Source organism: Teleopsis dalmanni, chromosome 2 (assembly GCF_002237135.1).
Source record: "Teleopsis dalmanni isolate 2A chromosome 2, ASM223713v2, whole genome shotgun sequence".
Taxonomy (NCBI): Eukaryota; Metazoa; Arthropoda; class Insecta; order Diptera; family Diopsidae; genus Teleopsis; species Teleopsis dalmanni.
Genome location: NC_051847.1, coordinates 89,515,889 through 89,542,614, shown reverse-complemented (window position 1 = coordinate 89,542,614; position 26,726 = coordinate 89,515,889). Strand labels below are relative to the sequence as shown.

Below are 26,726 nucleotides of genomic sequence, written 5' to 3'. Positions count from 1 at the left end.
ACTTAAATGTTACAATATAAAAAGGTATTTGTGCAGCACAAAAGTGCGTTCTGAATGCACTACTAGTAGGTAGTGACGGTGCTGCTATTGTTGGTGATTCAAAGAAATTAAGTAAGCAGCAACAAAGATAAGATTGTATTTTGGTTATGCGTAGATAAATTATTTAAAAAATCCACACTGAGAAGTGGAAGTAAAACAAAATTTGATATCAAGACAAAGCAACACATTTGTGCTGGAACAGTAGAAACAAGTTAATACTCTGCGTTAAGAAAGTATAATAAAACAATTAAATAGTATAAATTTATTCTACGAAAAATGCCGAAATATGAATTTTCTTCACTTGTGTTTTAGTAGATTATGTATACAGATTTATAATGGGTAAGTTTGTATGGAAAGCGGAGAGCATATGCTGTATAGAAGATTAAATTTTGTACTTACCTGTGAATCATTAAAATTAAAATCGCGCTCAGCGCTTATGAAACCCAAACAAACGAGCAGCAGCGTTAATGTCATCATCAGCATCGCTGATAAGATGAATTCAAACTTTGGCATCATCACCTTCAGAATTCTGCTGCTGTTGCGCTTTTTGTTGAATAAATTTACGTGCGTGTGGGTATTCGAGTTCGTAGATTGTATAAATACTTCTTTAAAAAATTTTGTTTAAAACAAGAAACAACAAAAAACGAAAACAAATAAAATTGCTTAAAAAACAAAAAACTAAATCAAACAAATTAGCTTCCTCTAGCAAAATGCGTCAAGTGCGATTTAGTCGAAGTTTTGTTTTTGGTGTTCACTTCATCTGAAACAAAGAGAGAGAGAAGCAATGTTAAAATACATTAAATTTAAAAATTCACTCATAAAATTATATATATTTTTTTTAATTATCAAATAAAACTCTTGTGTGCGCTTCAAATTGACTTTTGTCGAACCTTGTCCTAAATTTTTAACAACATGCACTACACTTCATTAATTTGCATACATTTTGGAGAAGCTGGAAGAAGCATTTAATTGATACCAAACTATTTGAGATGAAATTCGTTGAATATGAATGAATGAAGTATGAGAATGAGGCTATAATCTAGTTTGGCGCAAAATGCTATCAATGGATTTTATTGGAAATGCAAATAAAATTTCCGATTTCCGGGGCAATGCAATTTGACAATTCATTTTGGTGAAGTACAATATTTTGAGCAACTTTTTTGACTACCATGTAAGCTGTTGTAGTTTAGTATTCAATATATTAACCTTTAGAATTGCTTTCATTACTTTCATTAAGTATCTTAACAAAAAAAACTCCGCGCCATCTAGCGGAACGCACACTTATGTTTAGTATTTTTAATTAATTATTATTACAACCAATTTACAAGTTTTGTATATAAAAAAATTTTTTAAAAAAATTATACTTATAAATTTGTGTTATTTAATACAATTAATAAATTATATTTTAATTTTTATAAAAAATATTTACATTATAGATATTTCGGTTTACTTCGTAGACCATATTCAGTGTACAATCTGTTTGGTATTTTTCTTATAAGAATTTGGAACCTTAGAACCCGATGTTTTAAAAACCAATGTAACATAATGGAAAACATTCCTATAAATTTTAAAATTAACTAATATCCATTGTCATAACACAACGCCCGGAATAGTGACTGAAACGTCATCAGTTGCAAATGCCAGAGATGAAACACGCTGTATTGGTTGTCACTTTACTGAAGTACTGCAACGATGGTTAATCTTTTGTGCAACAAATTAACTCTAGAACACGCTCTGCCCTTCAAATGAAAGTCAGAATGTCTCTTTTTCAGGACATCCTAACATTAGATTAGGTTGAAATGGCAGCTTTGATGCACCATTTGTTTACATATAATAACCCGTTGTGATTCAGGAATAACGTTATTGATAGGTAAGACGTGGAAACCCACTAAGAAAGATGAAAAGGCCAAAGCGGTGAGTATACAAATAATACCAAAAAAAAATCAGTCGGCCCTGCCTGTTAAAGTAAAAAATGAAACAAGCAGTGAAGTCTATAAAGTGTGTCATGTCTGATTAAGGACATAGGATGACTGATCTATCTAATCAGTAAGAATCTACCACCACTAATCTTCTACTGGCCGAAGACAGACATTGATACCTAAGTTTAAACAAAAAATTCTTATCAGGGGAATCACAACCATGACGAAATTATTTATAAGATAGACTAAATTTTATTTTATATTTATATATAATATATATAAATACAGTCAAACTACTAAAACTCGAATAACTAAATAGAGTGCAACAGGGTTTAGAGAGTAAATTACATACAATTACCAAAAAAGTCTCCATAAGTCGAACCTTTTCTTGACAAAATGGTACTTCGAGTTATAGAAGTTTGTCTGTATTTAAAACTTTTTTTATATTTACAATTCTTATACAAATATTATTAAATATTGAGTGTAGTTAGATACGAAGTATGCATATACTATTAATAGAAGGTGCACCGGTTAACAACATTTATCTAGTTACAAATAATACCATGGATAGGTATAGTTATATATACCTTGAAAAAATTTTATTTAATCAAATTCTTAAAACCAAAAAATGCATTTAATGTACATTTTTAATAGACTGATTTATCATTATATATTATTTATAAAAGATATAATTATCAATTGTAGATAAAAAAATTAAACCTTTAAGTTTATCAGCGACGTCTTCGCAACCCATATCATACTAAATTGACCGATAGTATTGTTATTTACTTGCATGGAAGAAAAAATTGTTTGATTTAATTTGCATTCAAAGCAGTATTTTACGTTCTCCCAGACAACTCCAAAAAGTTACTGGGTTACAAATTTATTAGTTTCTTTAAAAATCTTTTGAATTTCTAACTTTTATTTTGAATTTTTTTTTGCTTGGGTCCAATATGTTAAGTCCCTGTATTTATGTTTAGTCTGTAGTATTAAAAAGGTTACCTATACTCTGTAATTTTCAAAAACTCTGCGATTTTTCTAATTAATATCGGCGTAAATTATTTATATCTTAAAATCCATAACAATAATGCATATACCGTAATAATTAAGAGAATTTATAATGATTGAACATTTAACATAATAAATAGCACAGTAAAGACATGTTATTAAACCTAAATATTTAAAACGTTTAAAAATATTTTAGACAAGTCTGCAAGAAATATTTTTCAGCTATGGAAGATCATTGCAATCTTAGACACAATACAGAGTACCAGAACCATCCGGCTTCGTCTACCAAAGTGTGGTTGGTATTCACTTTTACTATAGTTTACCCATTTGTAAGAAAGGTATATAACCTGAATGGCTACAACACCAACATATTACAATAAAATATAAAGTAGAATCGATCTATAAAACATGTTACTTTTTAATGATTATTTTTTTTTTTGTTAATAATATGTAAACAAAAACCTTTCATGACATAAAAAGAAATGAGAGCACTCGACAAACAATTTAATCACACTATCGCCTGTTAACAAATTGATTGACATATCAATACAAATCTTTACATGACATTTAGGTGCATTGGCACGCAAACATTTTCTATATATTTTATTGTACAATATGTATATGTTATATGTATTTCCAATACTGAACTATGGGTGCGCATACTATCTAAAGTGTCATTTCCTAAACTTATTTACGTATTTCACGTATTTACGATTTTATGTTTATATAAAAATGTCTATATTTTGAAAATACTAATTAGTGCGGACATTTTTCTAATATATTTTTACAATTAATCTTATGCCTGTTAACCTATTATTTCCAAATTGATCCCAAAAACTTTAAATTAAATTCCGACTACCATTTGTTTTCATCGATGAGACACGCATTGGCTGAGCAGCACTTTGATTCCTACGAGGAGGTCGAAAATTGGGTGTCTGGTTGGTTTCCTTTAAAAGACGAACAATTTTTTTGGCGTGGTATCCACAAATTGCCAGAAAGGTGGTCAAAATGTGTAGAAAGCAATGACCAATACTTTGAATAAAATGTTTCTTACTTTCCTATTAATAATTAGTGTTTTATTTTCACCAAAAAACGCTCATTTCATACCGGTACACCTGGTAAAAGTACATTTAGGTAGTATGTTTCCTTATTATGTGGATTTTTTATTTTCTAAAGTATATTATTTTAAATAATGTGTTGTATATTATTACTTTATTTATTATATTACAAAATTTAATCATTTTAATTTATTTATATTTTTACAAAAGCTTAACCTATAACATAAGTCAGCAATATCTGACAAGACTCTTAGGAACTAAATAAGTGTATTCAGCAACAGGACCAATATAATACGACTAATATGGTATAGTATTAATACGGATAACTTCAAATTATACAGAAATAATAGGGTTTACTTTTAAATTTACATGAAATTTAAAGTGCTATCGTTCTGATAGCACAGAACATGTATACTGAAGGATACAAATACACTAAGTTCAGTACACACTTTAAAAACTCTTTAAAAAAGGATTGATATCCCTATTCCAAAAATTGACAAATTGAAAAAAAAATGTCCACCACAATAGAACTTAGGCCCAGCCAGATCAATTTAAGCAAATATAACACACTTTGGTGGTATAGATTATCAACCACAAAAATCCATGTTTTGCTCTTCCTGATATTCTTAGGGATTTTATCTGATTTAGACCCAGCCAGATCAATGTAAGCAAATCTAACACACTTAGGTTGTATAGATTATCAGATTACAAAAATCCATATTTTGCTCTTCCTGGTATAGTTGAGACCAATAGGACCAATAAACAAATCTAACACACTTAGGTTGTATAGATTATCAGACTTTCTCTTTGCAAATGGAAGTGGTGATGCTCAAAGTTGCTGTCGACATATCTTCGAAATGACACATACCATATTGGAAGCTACATATTATGAGATTTTTTACAAAGTAGAGAAACATCTAGCAAAGTATGCAGTCAATTACACTCTCTATATATCTTACTAAAAAGACTCTTCTCCACAGCTTTGAACGAAATCAAACAAGTAAGATCCTAACCGGTTAAACGTTATAGTTATAGGCATTTATAGTTATACTATGTTACTTGATTACTGCGCTCGTTACTTGTAAATACCCCTTTATTATATATATTTGTCATTCAAGCATTTAAATATATGTTCAACATTACTATTAGGAACCGATAGATTATAGATTGGATTTAAATGCAGTGTGTATGTAAAAAATTGTGTATCTAACCTTTTCGTAGGTTCGATTAAATGTTATTGTTAGAGTCAATCAGGTTGAAGAACCTATTGAGACCCAATGAATTTATTGTTATACATCTACTTAACACGAGACCTTAACTGCTTCATAAGCTTCATAAGTATTTAGATAATTAAAAAGTATCTTTTTTTGATCTGTTTATAAAAGCGTAAATTATGACTATTTATTAATGTACTACAATAAATCACAATCGGCTACATACCATATTAAGCAATGGGAATAGGCATTTAATATATTCAAAAATATAAATAAATTTTACTATTTAGGTGTGAAATTAGTGTAAAAAGATATATTGTTAGGTGTGTCTGTTACGATATTTCTTTTGTCTGCATAGTTAAATCTTATATTTACTTTTTAAAATTTGTCTAAATGCTTTTTATGGTAAAATTGTTACACAAATTAGTTAAATAAACTAAAACTAATTTTTGACTAATTGATTTATAGTATGTCGTTTAATCTATAATACAACCTTGAAAATAACAAATGATTCATAGTAGGAAGATATCTGCCTGCTATACACTTTAAAAGTTTCCAACTTCTATTTACTCAACTACGAAGTGCTAATCGAATACTAAGAACAATGGCAGTTGTCTTTCGAAATTTTCAAAATTATTTCAAAGGCACAAAATCTAGAATTACTAAATTGATATATATTTCTTGTTGTTGCCAGCAGTAAATGAAACTGAAATGAAACTGAAAGTCGATCAATGGATTTTAATGGACCGATGCTAATTTAAACGATGTCGAAATCAATTTCACAGCTTCGTGCTATAAAAACATTTTTTGTTTAAATTGAAAAGCGACGTATGGGCCTTTGCCTTTGGAAATAAACATGAATGAGTCTCGTTCAGTGACCCTAAAAAGAAAATCATACAAATAAAATTTCATAGTTTTATTTGTTTGATTTTCAATTTAAAATTTTTTTTTTTGTTTAATTTTAATTATAATTTTTATTTTCTATGAAACTCCAAACGCGTTTGGGAACCTTATAAGTGAATGAAAGACGGCGCTTTATAGCGCCAAAAAAATGATGTTTTAATTGTTTAGGATAATTTATATCAAATAATTATGCATAAATTACTTGTATATAGTTTCACTTTAGTGCTCAATATTGCTAAGTACTTGAAATAAAACTAATATTACAATTTTTACCGGATGTGCATATATCATTGGAGCTTCCGTTGTCAAATGGTAAACTTTTACACAAACAAAAATATAAAAATTCAATAAAAAGTTTTTCCAACAAACTAACAATAAAATTTGAATTGTGATACTGAAAAAAAAAAAAAAAATATTAAAATTATTTTACAAATGCAAAATAAGCGAAAACTTTAATAACTTTTTGCAAATCCAAGCAAGAAGTGCCAATGACTCTTTTGGCTTTCCAAATAAGGTTTAAATATTTACTTAACACCAACAAACGCAACAAACGCAAACGCAAATGTAAATATTATTAAGTAAATAAAGTTATTTATACTCGTATCTGAGTGATATTAACTCATCACAGCAGTTGGCAGTTGACGGTGAGCATGGCATGTAAGTGTCCAAAAATGGAAGAGTCAATGTTAGGCAAATATTTGATTTAAATAAAATTGACAAATAAATAAATGCCGATGAGCAACTCTGAAAGTAATTGGTAAGTCATGCGCCGAATACTGACTCCCAGATTTATTTTTCTAATGTTACTGTTAGTTTAATATATTCAAATGCCGATTTAGATAGTTTTAGATGTGAAGTGAAAGAGGTGCTACTGTCATGATTACTTATAAAAATGCTTAATTATTGTGTACTTTATGACTACTAATAAATTTTAATTTGCCGAAAGTTTGTGAGGTAAATACTAATATTGCATATTAATCATGTGACAGACAAGACATATTAGTTTTAAAATAAAATAAAAATTAATTTTAAAAATTATTAAATAGTTTTCTTTTTATTATTAATTAGCAATGAATAATAAGTTTTGCCTATTTTGCTTAATAATAGTTTTAAAAATTCGCATTACATAGTTATTCATTTTGTGGCTTCGAAAGTAAATGTAAATAAAACATACTTATAATTTTGATTTTAAACTAACTTTTATTTCAATATATTGTTTGGACCTTAGAATAAGAAGTGCATCATTCAAATGTCCTTGAGGCAGCAGCGTATTCAGTCATAACGATAATGGATCTCTCCCTTAACAGTATAGTATGACATGTTTTTTGTTTTCATATTTAAGTTTAAATATTAACTAGAAATAATGAAACATTTAAAATATTTGAGACATTGATACGTATGTATATAATCTCTTCCACTCTCTTAATGTAGAAAATAAGATAAACTAAAGAACACTATTCTGTGTATAGTTAAATTTAATATATTGACTTTGTTTCGAACGAGAACGTTGCTTTATGTTGCTCGGATATATACTAGACAAGTATGTCAATTTTTAAAAATAAATACGTAAAAATAAATTCTAGGACTTAGTTAAGACTTAGTTTCTAAGCGAAGAGTGTATTAAAATTAAGCTCTTGAAAATAACCCCAATGATAATATAACTTTCTATACATATATGGATGCGTATATAAATAAAATCACTCCTCACTCAAATTAATACTGTTAAAATACTCGGATATTGTAAAAATTGCTCGGATATATACTAGACAAGTATGTCAATTTTTAAAAATAAATACGTAAAAATAAATTCTAGGACTTAGTTAAGACTTAGTTTCTAAGCGAAGAGTGTATTAAAATTAAGCTCTTGAAAATAACCCCAATGATAATATAACTTTCTATATATGGAAGCGTATATAAATAAAATCACTCCTTACTCAAATTAATACTGTTAAAATACTGTCAAAAAAAACTAATTAAAGTTAATATACTAAGCTACAAAATAACTTAGACAAAAATTATTTTCCAGTATATTATCTGTTTAGACATCTCACAGAACTGTAAGTAATTTGTATATAGTTGACAAAACTATGATCCTTACTTTATGAATATTCGTTTTCAAAGTGTCAAAATTTTAAGGATTGCCCATGTAAACAAGGCCCATTCTGTACCCGTACAAAAAAATTCCAGTGGTCATAAATTGCATGATCTTGGTAGCCCATTGACATCATCAAAATATAAAATTCAAAACTCTGGAAATTTATGGTAAATAAAAACCAAAACAGGTTGTATTATGTGGGTTGTAACAATGTCCTGTCGAAACTGCATATTTTTCGTAACTATATGTATATTTTACCACCAAAAAGTATTGGTAATCATATAATTGTAATAACCAGAATTTAGGGAACGCAACACAGTGCCAGACCAAAATGTCTCACCAATATGCCAATATAACGTTCGTGATTGCCATATTCTTTCGATAATTACTTGTAGCATATTACTACCCAAAACGCAACAATTACATTTCTTGACTATTTTACTAATTTTTAGTAAGTTCTTACAACTAACACGTTTAAAAATGATTAAACAATTCATATTGTACAATGTTTTAGTTGACAGTCCTATTTTACGTATGTCACCAAAAAAATACTCCCAAATTCGGTCCACCAAATCGATAACCCTTTTTTTATTCAATAAAAAGGACTAAGGCCTTATAAATTGTGTACTCTTAATAGCAACTAATGTCGTATGGGATAAGACACATTAACGTTTATCATCATACGGACTCAACCTCTACATGGTAGGCACCTTGACGTGGTGTAGGGGCTTAGCTACAACTCGGACTATAAATATGAATATTCGCAATCACCTGGCATTTGTCAGACGACTGTGAATTTTTAACGTTTCTAGAACGAGGTGTACAACCAAGATCTACCTTTAGGTAGTTTTGTGTTGTCATGTAGTCTATGTTTTGTTGTTTTATGTAGTTGTGTTTGTTTTATTTTACGTAGTATTTGTAGTAGTAGTAATTTTATGTGTATTAGTAGTAACTTTATGTAGGCTGACTGACGTGGTCCGAATGGCTACTATAACATCTTAGCGTCTCGGGGAGTAGATGAGTCTTTGCATTTTGGTGCTACTCATTAAGTTCGTTAGTCAATCGATCGGCCTTTAATGGAAGTTTAGTTGTTTGTAGGATCGATGACCCCAAAGCAGTTAGGTCATGTCTCTGCTGGTTTTGGGGTCGCCAGCAACTAGGCGGGGTGAAGGAAAACACCCTGGGTTTGATTGAAGATACGAAACAATCTATAGTTTTTGTACCTAGGATGTATGGTGTATGGTGTAGTATGTGTGTATGTATGAATGAGACCCGAACAACCCCCCAATCTACGGTGGAACAGCTATGCCTGTAGGAACTTGGTCACGGGGCTAGTGATGACCTTAATAGCGAACTGCGGATACCAGGCGACCTCCGCTTTCAATTTGCCTTCTGTCGGTAAATGGGCTCTGCCGATGGCGACTTTATACTTTACTTTATACTCGTGGGATATCATATGGATACGTCTAATGAACAAACTAAAGGGGATGATGCTACCCTTATCGCATCAAACACTACTGCTGTCGGGCAGGGAATTAACAACGACCAGTCGACTGTTGTGTCACAGGTCAGTGAACCTTTTGCAGATGGTGCTGTTGGGCACATCTGCAAAAATATACACGCTGTGGAAAATGTTGTTTTTCCACAGTATACTGATGCTAGCAGTACAGAAACTGAAGGGTCTGATGCTGCCTCTATTGACATTGACGGAGTCAGTCTCTGTTCTCAACAGTCAGGTGCTACTGTTGTCAATGTTTGTATGAAAGGGATCAGTTTACATGACCAGAAGGGTTTTGTGAAACTGAACTCAATGCAGAAGAGGAGGTTAAAGGCTTACATGAGTCAGGGACACTCTAGGGATGTGGCCCTAGACATGGTTTCTAAACTTCCAACTCGTGCGCCAGCTAAAAGGGCTTTATCTGACGACATGGTCATGCCAGCTGGTAAGAAACCAAAACAAAACGCCTCGATTCAGGGATCGAGTAAACCCTCTTTCAGCCAAGTAGCCAGTCAGGCCAAGGGGATCAAATTAGGATTTGTTCCTTTTGATTTGGCTAAGTGCCCCCTAAACAGGGAACAGACTGCACAGCTACAGGAGGCTATAATTGAGACTGCCATAGAGTTGGCGTCTGACGAGGTTAAACCAGAATTTGAAGGTTGTTTCCCTCGTACGGGATGGCTCATGAAGGTGTGCACAAATAACCAAACGGCTGAATGGGTCCGTAAAAATGCGGCAGCTATTGCAACAAAGGCTAAACTGGGCGCCAAAGTGGTTGAAGAGTCGGAGTTTCCAAAAACACATCTGGTGCGAGGATACTTCCCACACAGTTGCGATTTTGAAAATACCAAGGTTCTTGCCACAATTGAGGCCCAGAACAGGATTAAAGCAAGCACCTGGAAGGTATTACAGCGGACCGCAGAAGGTTCACTGCTCCACATCGTCTTTGCTGTCGACGATGCATCCTGGAACTCACTGGTCCAGAGTGGAGGTAGAATTGCATATCGCTTCAGCCATGTCAAGCTACTGCTTAAAACTAACAGTATGACAAAGGAGGGGCAGCCAGAACAACGGCCTGTGGAACAAAAGGTTCCAAATAAACTCCAGATCACAAGGACGGAGAAACAGAAAGTGGAGCACGTGGTCCCACAATCAACACTTACGTCTATTGTGAATCCAAATGAGGCCCCAACTACTAGTAGAGCCGCCATTCAAAAAAGGCTTTGGATGCGGCCACCTGTGGGTGGAGCATCAACAACTCCAAAAGAGCGCCAGAAGGAAAAAGGGCCACGAAGAGCTCGACTTCAAAAGGAAGTCGAACGCTCTCTCAATAAAACTCAACAAAAATGAGCACCATAGGGGTGTTACAGGCGAACCTGCACCACGCGAAAGGAGCATCGGCTACCTTGTGCAGGACCTTCGCCACAAAAGGACTGGCCATAGCGCTTATCCAGGAGCCATGGACAGTCGGTGGGCATATAAAAGGCCTTCAACATCAATCAAGTAAGTTGATATATAAACGTGACATAGAGTCGCCTAGAACTGCTATACTAGTAAACAAAAATGTTAACTGTATTCCAATTCCAGATTTCATCCAGAGGGAATTGGTGTCGGCCATTTTTGAGATCCCGACGGAGTGCGGAACACGAGAGATCGTGATCGCATCGGCCTACTTTCCAGGCGATGCAGATGAAGCACCACCTGAAGCAGTCACAAACTTGGTAAGTTATTGCAAATCCAATAATTTACAATTTATAATTGGTTGCGACGCAAACGCGCACCATACCTTATGGGGTAGTACTAACATAAATAGAAGAGGGCAAATGCTTTTAGAATACTTTAGTAGTAATAACGTCAGCATATTGAACAATGGTTCTGAACCCACTTTTATTAATGCCATTAGAAGAGAGGTTCTTGACCTTACTCTTTCTAGTCAATTTATCTCCAATTATGTTGTTAATTGGAGGGTCTCAAAGGAGGTTTCTTTATCTGACCACCAACATATTCTCTTTGAACTGCCGGGTCACTTTTTACATAGAAATTTGCCAGCTGCACGTAAGTGTATCAACTGGGAAATCTTTAGACTATCTTTAGCTAGTAAGGAGGACCAGTTACTGAATTCAATCAGTCATATTGATGAACTTGAATTAGCTGCAGATCAAATAAACTCTGTTATCTCTCAGGCGCATGAAGATGCATGTAAGGTTGAACCACGTACATCCAGACGGGATGTGCCATGGTGGAACAAAAGGCTCGAAGAAATGCGCAGGGAGGTTAGGAAGCTTTTTAATTTAGCAAAGCGATCAAGGGTGTGGGTAGACTATAAAACATCCTTGACTGCCTACAACAATGAGATTAGAAAATCTAAACGGAAATCATGGAAAACTTTCTGTGACAGTGTTGACAACACTCCGCAAATGGCTCGCCTTCATAAAGTGTTGAGAAAGTCTCTTTCAAATGACATTGGTCTATTGAAAAAGAATGATGGTCTCTGCACAGCAAATGGCAGGGAAACTTTACAACATTTACTACATGTGCACTTTCCAGGATCGATCTTATGTGATGCATCCATAGATAGGCGCACGTTAAGTTATGAACAACCAGACAATCGTTTAATGTCGCTATCTGGTATCATTTTTGACATTGATAAAATCAGATGGGCAGTTAATTCTTTCAGTCCTTTCAAGTCACCAGGAAGTGATGGTATCTTCCCGGCACTTATACAAAACGGCATAGACGTTCTTATCAATCCTTTAAAGGTGCTTTTTAGGGCTAGCCTATGCTGGAAACATATACCTGAAGCTTGGAGAGAAGTGAAAGTGGTATTTATACCAAAAAATGGTAATAGACCAAGTGATGACGCTAAATCGTATAGACCGATTAGTCTCTCATCCTTCTTCCTGAAAACTATGGAAAGACTCATAGATATCTATATTCGTACAGAACTGTCTAAAAGTCAACCTCTTCACAAAACTCAATTCGCTTATTCCAAAGGGAAATCTACCGAATTGGCCTTACATAACTTGGTCAGTAGAATTGAAAAGGCCCACAAAAACAAAGAAATTGCGCTTTGTGCATTTCTGGATATTGAAGGAGCTTTCGACAATACGAGTTATGGCTCGATCTCGAATGCCTTAACTAACAGAAATGTTGATTTTAATGTTACTTCCTGGATTGAGGCGATGCTTCAAAGCAGAAAAATTACATCAACCTTAGGTAGAACGTCTGTAGCTGTTGAGGCCGCAAAAGGTTGCCCACAGGGTGGAGTACTGTCTCCTTTGCTCTGGTCAGTGGTTGTTGATGAACTTTTAATCTTGTTGGAGAATATTGGTTGTGACGCCATTGGGTATGCAGACGATCTAGTTATAATAGTATCTGGAAAGCATGGTAGCAGTCTATCAGAGATCTTGGTAGGGCACCTTCGACGCATTTTAGCGTGGTGCGAAAGTGAGGGTCTCTCCATAAATCCGGAGAAAACTGTTGTTGTGCCTTTCACACTCAAACGTAAACTAGACATAGGTCCCGTACGTTTAGGAAACACTAATATTTCTCTTTCCAGTGAAACAAAGTACCTAGGTGTTGTCCTAGATGGTAAACTCACTTGGAGTTCACACTTAAATAAAGTATACAACAAAGCATTAACGGCTTTATGGACAATACGGTCCTGTATAGGTAAAACTTGGGGCCTAAACCCAAAGATTATATTTTGGATATATCAGGCAGTAGTACGTCCTATCATGACATATGGTTGCCTGGTTTGGTGGCAAAAGGTCACACAGGCTGGATCTATTGCTGTTTGCATGAAGCTCCAGAGATTAGCGTGTCTCTTAATGACTGGTGCTATGAGGACAAGTCCAACTGCAGCACTTGAGGCTATACTTGGATTGACACCTCTGCACATACACATTCAATCTACGGCTGCGCTTAGTGCGCTTCGACTAAAACTCCACATGAACAAGAGTTGTCTTGACTATGGTCATACAACAATATTAAAAATATTTGGAGCACATAAAATTCCTCAATGCGATGGAGACTATACAACAGAACTCCATCGTTTTGGCAAAAAATTTGAGGTACACCTACCATCACGTTCAACGTGGGAGAATGGAGGCCCACAGGTTGACCCAAAAAGTTTGGTTTGGTACACAGATGGATCAAAGATGGATGAAGGCACTGGCGCTGGTGTATTTGGACCCAACACCAGCATTTCGGAAGCAATGGGCACATGGCCGAGTGTGTTCCAAGCTGAAATCCACGCAATCAACTTATGCGTAAGATCCAATTTAATCAAAAAACCTTCTGGCTCGAAAATTGTTATTTACTCTGACAGCCAGGCTGCTCTTAAAGCTCTTTCTTCTTGGACTTTCAAATCAAAACAGGTCCTTGAGTGTTACGATCTTCTGCAATCACTTGCAGCTCGGAATAAAGTAAACCTTTACTGGGTTCCGGGCCACAGAGGAGTTTTGGGAAATGAAAAAGCTGATGAGCTTGCCAGAACTGCATCAAAAACTGCTTTTATAGGCCCTCAACCCTTTTGTGGAATAAACTGGGCTAGTACAAAACAGATTATCAAGGAAATGGAAAATCATATGCGGCTAGAGTACTGGGTAAACTTTCCAGGACTCAGACAAAGCAAAGCACTGATAACACCTTACTCCTACAAAAACATTCTTAAATTCTCAAAATGTAATTTAAGGATGATAACGGGTTTCATTACAGGTCATTATGGTCTGAAATATCACCTTCATAAACTACAATTATCTGCTAACTCTGAATGCAGATTATGCCTCGAAGATGAGGAAACAACCATGCACATTCTTTGTGACTGTCCAGCTTTAATAACGCACAGAAGAAACCTGTTTCATAAGGAATTTCTGTCACCAGAACAGATTAAGAACTCTTCTCTAGATTTAGTTCTAGACTTTATTCACAAAGCTTTAAGGGGCTTTGTTTAATCAATAGTGAAACTGGTACAATAGGTCTCTTCTGGCCGCAGTACCGGCTGTTGGGCAATTTTCACGAATACCTTTTATTATTATTATTATTATCATACGGACTCAATCACGGTTGCCACTTATGGTACTTTAGTACCAAAATTGGTACTTTTTTTTTTTTTCGTTTGGTACTCATGTTCAAAAACTGGTACATTTTTGACAACCCAACTTTATTGTGGATATTTCCAATTAATTTTTTTTATAAATGCAACTTTGCACTATTTTATATTTTGTTTATTTATAACACTATGAAAAACACAGAACGAGAAAACAAAGAGGTCCAAAAAAATTTTGGACCTTTTTTTACAGAAATAGTACCTTTTTAAACCAATTTTAGTACAGAAAAAAATTTTCAAGTGGCAACCGTGGACTCAATATAAGTCATGAAGTGCATGAAAGAATAAGTCTTTTTTTTAAATATCTTAAATTTAGTAACTACATACTAAGCCTTTTCCCACCACATCTCTTCGTTTACTAGAACAGGATTCATGCTTTTAACGTTAACGGTCAACTTAGGTATTCTACTGAATATGATTTTAGTGGATTCAAGTCTCAAACTGTGACTTTAGGTGCTTTCCATCCATTGCATTCCAAAAAAAAAAAAAGACACGTCTAATACAAGTCTAAGTGTTACAGTGAGAAACTCGTGATTACAAGAAACCACAAGTTAATCAATTTTGCTTGGTAAGAGGAAATATTAAAAAAAAAACAGTAGTCAAAATGTAATATGGTATTCTATTACCCAAATAATTATCAAAAGTTTACACAAACCCAGAAATTAAAATAAACGTAACGTTGGTTAGTGAAGACAATTGATAGACGGATAAAGTTCAATTACGAACAAAATATTCTACAAACTTTCTAGCCCGTGTTTACATCAATCAAGATAACAAATATTGAAATTATTCATTGGTTATACATAACATGTGCGTGACTTGTTCAAAATATAAATAAATAATAAATAAATAATAAATAAATAATAAATAAATAATAAATAAATAATAAATAAATTTTAATTTTTCATATTTATCTCATATTTTAACTCACATTCACAACATTTTAAAACATTGGTATATGTTAAGTAGTATATATTGACTAAGCTGAAGAGAACTTGAAACACTTGTAGGTCGCTGGCCTGTGGGTCACACACTTAATAACTTTGACAGCATGAAATTGATTTTTTACACCACAGCACTTTTTTTTGCAAAGCTTCTGTTAAATTACTTAACAAATTAGCAAAATATATATACATAATTAGTAATTCTCCTTGACATATTCACGAGACTTTTTTTTAACAAATCTATTTTTAATTCTTTTTTTCGCAAAAGTAGTAAAACTGAATGATATAATTTTTTTAATTCAAAATTAATATTTCTATTTGATATGGTATTATTAGATGTTTTTTTTATCTCTCTACTACTAATAATTCTAAGCCAAGTAAGGTAATTTAGTACATATATTCATATATAAAAAAGTACCATTATTATTATTTTTTTTATTATTTAAATAATATTTTATATATGTAGTTTTTCGACTTTTAGATAAGACGTTATAATCATGATCTAGACCTACTTTTAAGAGATGACAAAATAATACGTTTTACGGAAAAAAAATTTCAGTAACTGAAGCACGTATTCAGTATGCTTATCAAAAGAAAGCTGTAGATTACACTCGGAAGTGAAATCCTGAGAACACGTAAAAGAGCACGACTAAAAAAATTATTAGAGAAGATAAATAAAATCTTAAGAATTTGAGATTACATAAGGAAGAACGGTAGCAAGAAATATGGATATCACTACATAACCATCATAAGTGGTCTTGAATACTAGATCTAGAGTAAATATAGAGAAATGTTTTTTACAAACAATACGGTTAAAATTGCAACAAATTGCTATGATTAATTTAATGTATATAGCTGTCGTTTATACGTTAGTTCTAATTAATAATACATTCAGTGCGACGTTTGTAACAAAAATTGTTTAGATTTGAATAATGCATAATATCTAACCCATTCAACAGGATTGATTAACCATTTAACTGCTACTGTACTGTATCCTAGTGTAAAACATCAATTTCAACGCGTTCAATCTATTCAATCTACAATGAAAAGCCAACGCTGCGCGTTAAAGTTTGTATTAAAAATTATCTCAATGATTTTCACCTTGATTTTTTTTCTCCTCCCAGAGGCTATGTATTCATATTTATTATTTACTGATATACTACAAATTTTATCGTAGCTGCAAATAAACAAACTGTAAGATAACTCATAGTTATATGAGTACTTGTCACAGCATACTTGACAAGAATCAAAACTATGAGTTATCTCGTAGTTGATAGTTAATGTATTAAGGGTAAGATATAATTATGTTCAACATTTATTAGCTGGCTAGTGAATATAATTATTGTTATTATGTATTATTATATTGAGGCTAGTTGAGTCAATGCACTCTCTAAACTGCGAAGTGTTTTCATAACCCCTCTCTACGCCTTGACTGGATTATTGTTTATCACTTCATCAGATTAAGCAATAATTGACCTCAGATCGGCATACCTCTCCAAAGAGCCTGTAACCATTCTGAAATTCGATAACGCGGTATTGGTAAGCTCATCAGTTTTCGTAAATAATTTCAGGGCTCTATCCTTTATGTATTTTTTGATCGGATCAATCTTGAGGCCCCTGAGGATGAAATTCGTGCTAATGTACCATGGTACCTTGAAAAATCTTCTCAGAGCTTGGCTTTGTGCAATTTCTAGCTGGCGAATAGTAGTGTTTGAGGCCTTGCTAAACGCTACACATCCATATAGAAGTGATGGTCGAATTATTTGGTTATATAACAGCTTCCTGTTCTTAGCATTGAGATTTTCATTTTTAAAATAGCATAAAATTTGTATATTGAGTTATTTCAGCGATGAACATTTTTAAGGCATTCTATAGGTGTTCGTTTTCAAATGAGTCAAGAAATATGCAACCTAAATTCATTTGAACTCTAAGTATTTTCTCATACTGGATTCGAAAGGAAATTTAAAACTTTTTCAGTATAGTTGATTTTAGGAAATCAAATAAATTTATTCTGGAATTGTTTTACTTCATCAAAAAAAAAAATGTGAGTAATGCTACACCTTTTTGTTGTTATCATTTACGAGAAATAGCATAAAGAATTACTTATATCTGAAGAATGTGTTGGGGTCAATAAATTATAAAATTTAAAAATAAATAAAAATAAGTGAATAAAAAGAAATAAATAAAGCAAACAAATAAAATTATTGATTAATATTTAATCACATCACAATTCTCTGTAAAGCTTTATGTGCATTTATAAATTAAAATTAATGTTTGGTAGAAGAAAAAGAATCGCTCACAAAACTCAAAAAAAATGGACAGAAAAAGGGCATAAAATGAGGACAAATTCGTAAGACTTCCTCAATAAATTTCAACAAATTATGGATTATGGAGCGTAAAGCATGTGCATACCCAAAATGCAGCAATTTTAGTATTCAAACATTAAAAAATTGTAATGACTTAATTGTGGCATTAAAATCGAACACCAAAAAACAACAAAAAACAACAAATAATAACAACAACAAACAATTCAATAATAAATATGTATAGTATTGAGATACTCGCATAGTTTATAAATTTATTAAAATGAATGAATGATTTTCATTATTTTCAAAAATATGTGCATTTTTGAATGCAACGACAAAACACTAATCACAGTCTGAAAATCTATCTTGAAGAGAATAAATAAAACAGTAAATCGAAAGAAGAAATGGTTCTTTAAAAAAAAACCATTTAAATTTTTCTAGTATTTCAAAGTATTGTATATATGTAGTATAGTACAATTTGTTGGCTCGGTTGTTTTTGTTTAGCTTTTGTATTTGTGATTGCGATTGTGGGTAGAAAAGTTGATGCATATTTTCTATAATGCGGCAATATAATAATTGTTGCTATTGTTGTTATTGTTGTAGCTTATTACTCATTCTAACCAACGCACAACACATCAGCACTAGGAACGCTAGGAACACCAGCGGCAAAATGAACTTAAAATGCAACGAAGCATATGAATTACACTAAGCATTTGCCATGGATTGGCTTGGATTGTCTTGGTTTGGCTTGGTATGCCTTGGTTTACTCACCGTGCGGTACTATGCTGTGCTGAACTGTGCTGTGCTGTATGTGCTGTGCTGTGATGTGCTGTGCTGTGCCATGACTTGTCTTGCCTCGCCTTGCCTGTTTTACGTCAAGTTGGCAAAGTAAGTAAGTAACTTCTTGCCTCATAACGTCTGCGCTGAGCCAATTCATCAAGAAAATACTAAACAAACTTCCTATTTATGCAGAATTTACTTAAAGAAATTCAAACTATAGAAAACTAAGAATGAAATTTCAAAAATAAAAGAAAAATTTTAAACCTAAAACCGAAAACCAAAAGCCAAGTAAAGAGACGACCAAAGAAAATATCATCTGAGCGGAGAACAGCCTCAAAGCATTACAAAGAAAAAAGTTGCGGCAACTGGTTATGCATGGAAAATGAAATTGACAAAAGTTAAGCACTCACAATGAAGGCAATGCACAGATAAAGTCTTTTTTGAACAAAAAAAAAAAAAAGAAAAAACAAAAATTAAATAAAGAAAATAGTGGAAAATCCAATCTAGTGACTAAAGACTCCAAATCCGAATTTATACACACCAACGCCAGCGGCAGCTGCATAATCTGTTAAAGCTGCATTTCACACCGAAACTTGCAAAGCAAACCAAAAGTCAGTTAAGATACAAAATTTTGCATACCGAAAATGTTTATGAGTTTTCTGTGTTATTTTAGCCAAAATCGTTTTAACGTAATTTATTTGTCATTATTTAGCAGCACTTGCAATGCTGTAGTGTCAGTGTAAAAAATTAGCAAAATATTTGCATTTCTATTACAAAATATTAGTTAAGTAATTACAACACCCGATCGAACGAAACTCCAACTAAGAAGCTGTTTTTGGGGTATACCTAAGTGCATTTATGTTAACATAAAAAAAATAATGTTAAACAAATGCTAAGAAATATTCGTAAATAATCGACTAAAAAATGTTGTTTTTATTGCATTGTTATATGTTAAGAAATATGCAACCATACGATCTATATGATCCCCAGTAATATTGAAGATACATACAAATATCTAAGAACAGCTGTAAGAAACCAATAGCATTTAAAAGAAAATTACTTACCCACTTTCAGAAAATAACAAGTTTAATTATATATAGTTAAATAAACTTTATATTAATAAATAAAGTTTAAAAATTATAATATTTCTAAATTTATAAAGAATTTTTTATAGAACGCAAACGCTATATCATCAAACAGTATCTAAATTTAATATGTGACATTAGAGACTTTGAAAATTTTCAGAAAAAAAATTAACAATAAAATTAAATAAAAATATCGTTATCTGAAATAATTAAAAAAAAATAAAAACCACCTTAAATTGAAAACTCATCAACAACGTCTTACACGAGGTGGGAATAAAGATTATCGAGCAATTATTTAATTCTCTAATATTTATTATACATCGTACAAAGTAATCCTCTTTTTGATATTATGGTTTTATGCTACTATTATAAGTCCCACCGCAAAAGGTATTGGGACTCATCATTATTTCGAAAATTATTTCCTCTCTTTTTTTCTTTTCCTCTCTCAGATAGCCCTAATTTCTAATAGAAACTTTAAAAGTTTTTGTTACAATATGAAATAACATCTTCCATGAGGTGGAAATAAGGAATGTTAGCATTTATTTAATTTTCCTACATTTGATGGTATGGTTTTATGCTAATATTATAAGTCCCACCACAAAGACTTATCATTATGACAACATTTGGGAAATTATTTTTTCTCTTTCTCAAAATCCTATTTCTCAGATGGCCTTGGTTTCTAATAGAAACTTTAAAAAGAATGTCGAGCATTTATTTAATTCTCCTACATCCTACAAATCAATCTACTTTTGATAGTATGGTTTTATGATATTATAAGTTCCACCACAAAAAGTATTGGGACTCACATTATGACAACATTATTTCCTGTCTTTCTCAGAACCCTCTTTCTCAGATAGCCTTTGTTTCTAATAGAAACTTTAAAAGTTTTTGTTACAATATGAAATAAATATCGTAACTTATCTGCACAAAAGATCTTTCAGGTCGCAGTGCATGCACAGCCCATCTATAATAATAGCAAAATATCATAACGCTTATAACACTTATGCCATCACTGCAGAGATCAGCTGTTAAGAAAAAAACACAAGGGCGTCACGAGATCGAGAGAAGAAAAAAGTATATTTTTATATAAATAGACCTCACTATATTTATGCTAATTATTGTTAAACTTTGAAGAGTGCTCTACTATTTCAACAATATCAGTGATAAAATCAGTGATGAACATTAAAAATAGTTATGGAAAGAGTTTAGTGCAGTTTGTTAGCACTTTTCTGTTATTTTTTTCCATTTATTTACTACTTTTTTAGTGTTGATAGCTTATACTTTCATTCTGAGTACCGATTGATGGTGTGGGTAAAGTGAAGTAATTAAGTTAACAATTTTTAAGAATTCTAATTAGTAAAGCAAATCATGCATATCCCAACATTTTCAATGTACCTATATGTATGACTTTGTCAATAACAATAAATAAATTTTTCTATATTCTACAACTTAGCAATAATTATTTCTAAAAATTGTTTAATCGTCCACTTTAAAATTTTTAAACATTGCAATAACATAGTTTAGAATTTTCAAATATTGCATACATTTTTTTTTATTGCAAAAATATTCAATAATTTCATGGAATTTATATTTTAACGTTCCTTAGCCTGTATTTTGTATTCATTTATTTTATTTTATTATTTTTTTTTTGTGGTTAAGGTACAACTTTCGAATGTTAATAAAGTATAAACTTTGTTAAAAATGAATACCCGTGAGTCCAGAACTTTCACAGTTTTGTAACACGCACTATAGATTTCTCAGAAGACAGTGCCATAATTTCACCAAAGTTTTTAATGTAATAAAATAATATAAAAAAAAACAATAATAATAAAAAAAATAATAAAAATTAAATGTAATTCAAAATTAAATTTTTTATTATTATTTTCTTTAACAGTAACTAAATTTAAAACTAAAATGATCATTTAAACATTTTTTGAATTTGTAGTTATTTGTAGTTAGATGAAATTCTTAACCATCAAACTCAACTATCTATCGAAATGTGTAAGAATTTTTCTGATTTCATTGATGAAATTATTTTGGTGAATTTTCCTATAATCTATCTAAAATATTGAATCGATCAACACAGATGTTACATGCCTAGCGTTTATACGTATACCTTCAATATTTTTGGTATTTATTATTCCATAGTTGTCTACTAAAAGCTAAAAATGCACATAATCCGTGCATAAAACATTCATTTCACTAAATTTACAGTTATTAATGTCGGAGAGACACAAGTTGTTTAGACGGTACCTCGAGTTTCAGGGAGATGTAAAGTAACGAGATAGGGTCTACCCTGCTTACGATAGTACTTCATAGATTTAGTATAAAAAAAATTTTTTACTTGCCGTTTGCTTACACTACCACGCCAATAGGTTGCAAATTTCATTTCCAGTTATTTCCTGATAACTTTATTCAAGTGACTTTTTGTAAATCAACAAAAATGCATAATACCTACTTGGCTAGATAAAAGAAAAAATAATTTCATTAGCTTAATGTCCATGTCCTGAAATACTACCTCATAATACTACAGTTTAAACATTTCTTAATGTTCTATAAAGGCTTTGACAAATATCTATCATGTTTAAGGTGATCGTTGCAGTTTGGAGAGTCCTAACATGATAATCAAAAATGAATTTTATTAATCGTATGCCTTTTATTTCCCTCAACTCACTCTAATACTACAGTATGAACGCTCCTTGACATATTGAGAAGGTAAAGACATTCATTTACCATATTTAATGTGATCATAAAAAGCTGGAGGGCCCTTAATGTTACATCTTATGCGGGTTTCTTGCGCATAAATTTTCTCACATATATTTCGATAGCATGAATGTCTTATTAGAGATTGATTTTTAAGTTTTGAACTATCTACTCTCATCTCTGTTGTACCGTTTTTCAATTTGTTCCATCTGTTATCTTAGTCTTCAACAAGTACCTGAGGAAAATCAATTTTGTGGATAAAATAAGAAATTATTCTAAGACATCTCTATATTGATGAGTGTAAAAATACTGACTAGATATATTATAAAAAGTGCAAGATCTAAATTTTGTTAGTGTTGCAACTACACTTTTTTACAATTATTAGTTTTTTCTCTAATTTATTCATATATCTTGATATTTGCGAATACTGACTCAGCAGTGTATATTTTAACAATAATGAATCTGGGACTTTTTAATTATGAATCTTTTATAGACACTTTTTGAAGAGTGTTGTTATTACAATGTAAGTATTCCTTTCGATTAACTGAGTTACAGTCCTATTGGAAAATCCTTAATATCATATTAATCATATATGAGAAGTCTTCATGGAATCAAACTGACCAATATGTAAAATTTACACAAAATAGGTTTAATCTGACACTTTTATATAACAATATAATTTATGTAATAATTATGCAGTTATAAATATTTATTATAGATAATAAATTTTATTATAGATTTTAAATAATTTCAAAAATGCAGTATATCAAAATATGTTACTGTGACGGATATTCAATGACGGATAGCGAATATGCAAATAAAATCAAATTTTATATATTTTACTAAATTGACTTGTAGTCAGTCAATATATTTGTGTATATTCTCTTTGGTACAATCAAAAAAATTACTTAAATTTAGAAGATTTTCAGTTGAAAAAAGAAAATAAAATCGTTTCACGATATATTCATGTATAAAATATTTTCACAATAAAATTATTGGGCACAGATCTGATCACATTGAGTTTATTGTCAATAGCGCAGCATAAAGGCAACCAGCAGCGGCGGCGGGTAAGAGGAGTTGTAAAGAAAAATTATGTCGAATAAATTTTTATTTAAATGCATAAAATACGCCAGTTGCATTTTTTAGTAGTAAATTATGTAAAGTAGTTGTTGTAAATTAACAAGTTCAATAAGTACGAGTGTGAACAAATGCCAGATACTCACAAACACACATGCGGCTTATGTGTATTTTACGTTTAAGAATTTTCGTTGACCAAACACGTTCAAAAGGGAAAACTTTGTATTGTTTTCGAACATTTTCAATTGTTATTCTGGCGTGTTGCTACTTTTATTAACATAAAATAATAAAAATGCCTTAGATAAAGTCAACAGCAGCAAAAGCGACAAAACGATACCAAAATAGTCGTTAAGCGGTAGAAAAATTAATTAGATACATTAACTCCGAACCATTCAACGACAGTAGCGGTAGCGGTAGCGACTGGCAGCACCAACACCGGCGAACTCGCAAACATTTCAGTAAATTGTAATAACAGCAAAATAATTATGAAAAACATGGCATAAAGTATTAAAGAAAAAAAAAGCACTGACCAATTCGCGACAGCCATAAATTGAATTCTTATCGTTCTTGGTTTACTCTTCTCAGTGGGCTGAAAAAAAATATTAGAAGTACATAATAAATACGTAGAACAGTGAAAATGTAGGCTTTTACTTTTAATGTTGGCCGTTGAGCTTCCAACTTTATGATGTCTATAATAAACGGTCTTGGACAAAGAACAACGAAAGTACTAGCTGCAGACACTGAGATAGTTTTTTCTTCATTTAATTGATTGCTATGTAGACATTTTTCACCGCAGCTACATAGAGATGAGAATGCAAATGCAGAGCAGTACAGTGAAATAGGAAAAATGCAATAGAGTTGGCAACATCTTAGAATTTTTTGTGGTAATCTTTCATGGGTGCATAAAAATAAATATTAGAAAATGGGGGAAGAGTGCGAGTATTTATCGCAAAACACAAAAATTAGAAATTCCACTTGAAAGTAAAATAAAAATTATTTAAAATGATTGCTACCGGCACTTTAAGTGACTTACTATACTTATTAAAAAAATTTCCAATTGATATCCGAATGGAAATTTTAAAGATTTTCAAGTTTTAGTTTAAAAATAGTTTTCTGGTACAAACATTTTTACTTTAGTTTCAAAGAACCATTATTTATTTTTCACTTAAATTTCTTCCATCTTCCGTCTTTAAATCAAATTAATTGCCATAAATTTTATTTTTCATTTCTCAAGTTCCCTAAACAAAAAAAATAAAATATTCTATAAACACTACTACTATGAATGAAAAGTATTTGAAGAAGGAGGGGTGTGCTGTTGCGGTAGTAAGGCAAGATTCAAAGCGATTGAACTTATTTATCATAACTTTTTTAATTCAATTACTGGTTTCATTTTAAGATATACATACAGCATTTTCGATTGGTAAATCTGGAGTAACTTTTTAAATCGGCATTTAAGATTATCCTAAAATTATTAGCTGTTTTATATGACGACAAATAAAGTGTGATTCGATTCAATAGATGTATCTATGAAAGATATAAATATCTATGAAAACTATAAATATCTAACACAACTACAAAAATTTTAGATTACACAACAAAATTTGACAGATCAAGAGTAAATCTGGATTGAATCCAGATTAACCAATCGAAAACGCCAATAACTTAAGAACACTAAGATTATCATAAGCGTGAGATCAAATATAGTCCATATTATATATTAAAGGCAGAATTAAACTCATTTACTAAAATCGGAATTGTTAGATATTCTTAAAAATGAGATTAAAAGCTTTTAGTAGTGTTTGGCAATACTAATTTTTCTTCAAAATCAAAAACTCTTGTCCTTAAACTTTTAAATCAAATTTTTTTTTAACAATTTATTATTCAAAATGTAATATATTCTCCTAATACAACTGAAGTCAGACTCCCCTGAAATAGAATACATGCATTAATCCTTGACTTGCTATTAACATACATCTACAACGATGGCTCAAATACTAATTGGAAAATTTGCAGACTATATAGCAAATAACGACTACAGCAAGAGTTCAACAGAAATCCATTCACTACTTCAAGTATATTATATTACATTATATTACAGTATATTACGAAAATGCAGTTTATTTTCATCAAAATCGAAGGGTGTTCAAGCTTCAACAAACCCAAACCCAATTTTTTTTTAATATTTTGAACTCCCAAAATCTTCATTTTAAAAATGGGCTAAGATAATCTGAAATTATACTCAATATAAATACCGTTATATATACAATTTCTTAGAATTAAAAATAACAAACTTATTAAATGGCCCTCGTATTCATGATATGCTTATGTGTGTGTGTAAAGCATAAATATTAAAATTGATGACATGGAAATTTTTAAAACTGAATTTTTTATTCAAACTGTTTTACTGACTTCAAAAATTTAAATTTATAAAATGACCCAATTTAATTTTTTTTTTTTATTTTGTAAATTACAATTCATAAGTAAAGCATTTTTTAGAGTTTAAAAGAAAATCTTTGTTGGTGAGAATGTGAAATGCAAAGTCATCGAAATGCAAGCAAAACATGAAATCAAATCAAAACAAAAACAAAAAAGTTTATTTATTTTCATTTGCACTCACTACGGTTTGAATTTTCTTAATGATAAACGAAATTTCTGTTTTCATTCTCTTAATTGAAAAAGTACCATTCATCAATTTTTAATAAAATAAACTTGAAAATACTTTCAAATCTACACCCAAAAATCTACACCAGACATTTACACTGACACATCTCAGAAGTAAATATAAAAGTCGCAGTGCCATATTTTCCAATAAACTGGGTCTTAGCATTTCGCTTCGACTATCGAAGTATTGCTGTGCGTTTTAGTTAGAAATAAAGGCGTTTCAATACGCATCGAAATAAGTTCCAGGCAACAAAATCCCAGACGAAATCTTATCGGACAGTCAAGCTGCAATTAAATTCTGGTAGATACCTTCTGCTCAAAAAGTA

At 31.5% G+C, this 26,726-nt stretch overlaps 1 protein-coding gene across 5 annotated transcripts in view; it reads right to left on the bottom strand.

The window, feature by feature from the left end:
- LOC119678340 overlaps positions 1-26,726 on the bottom strand; it is a 72,407-nt gene that overhangs the window by 27,464 nt on the left and 18,217 nt on the right. For all 5 annotated transcript variants that reach the window (XM_038090119.1, XM_038090120.1, XM_038090121.1 and 2 more), the window contains exon 2: positions 439-799. In XM_038090119.1, coding sequence (XP_037946047.1) covers positions 439-555 — 117 coding nt within the window. In that variant the 5' untranslated portion in view covers positions 556-799. The remainder of the gene's footprint in view (positions 1-438; positions 800-26,726) is intronic.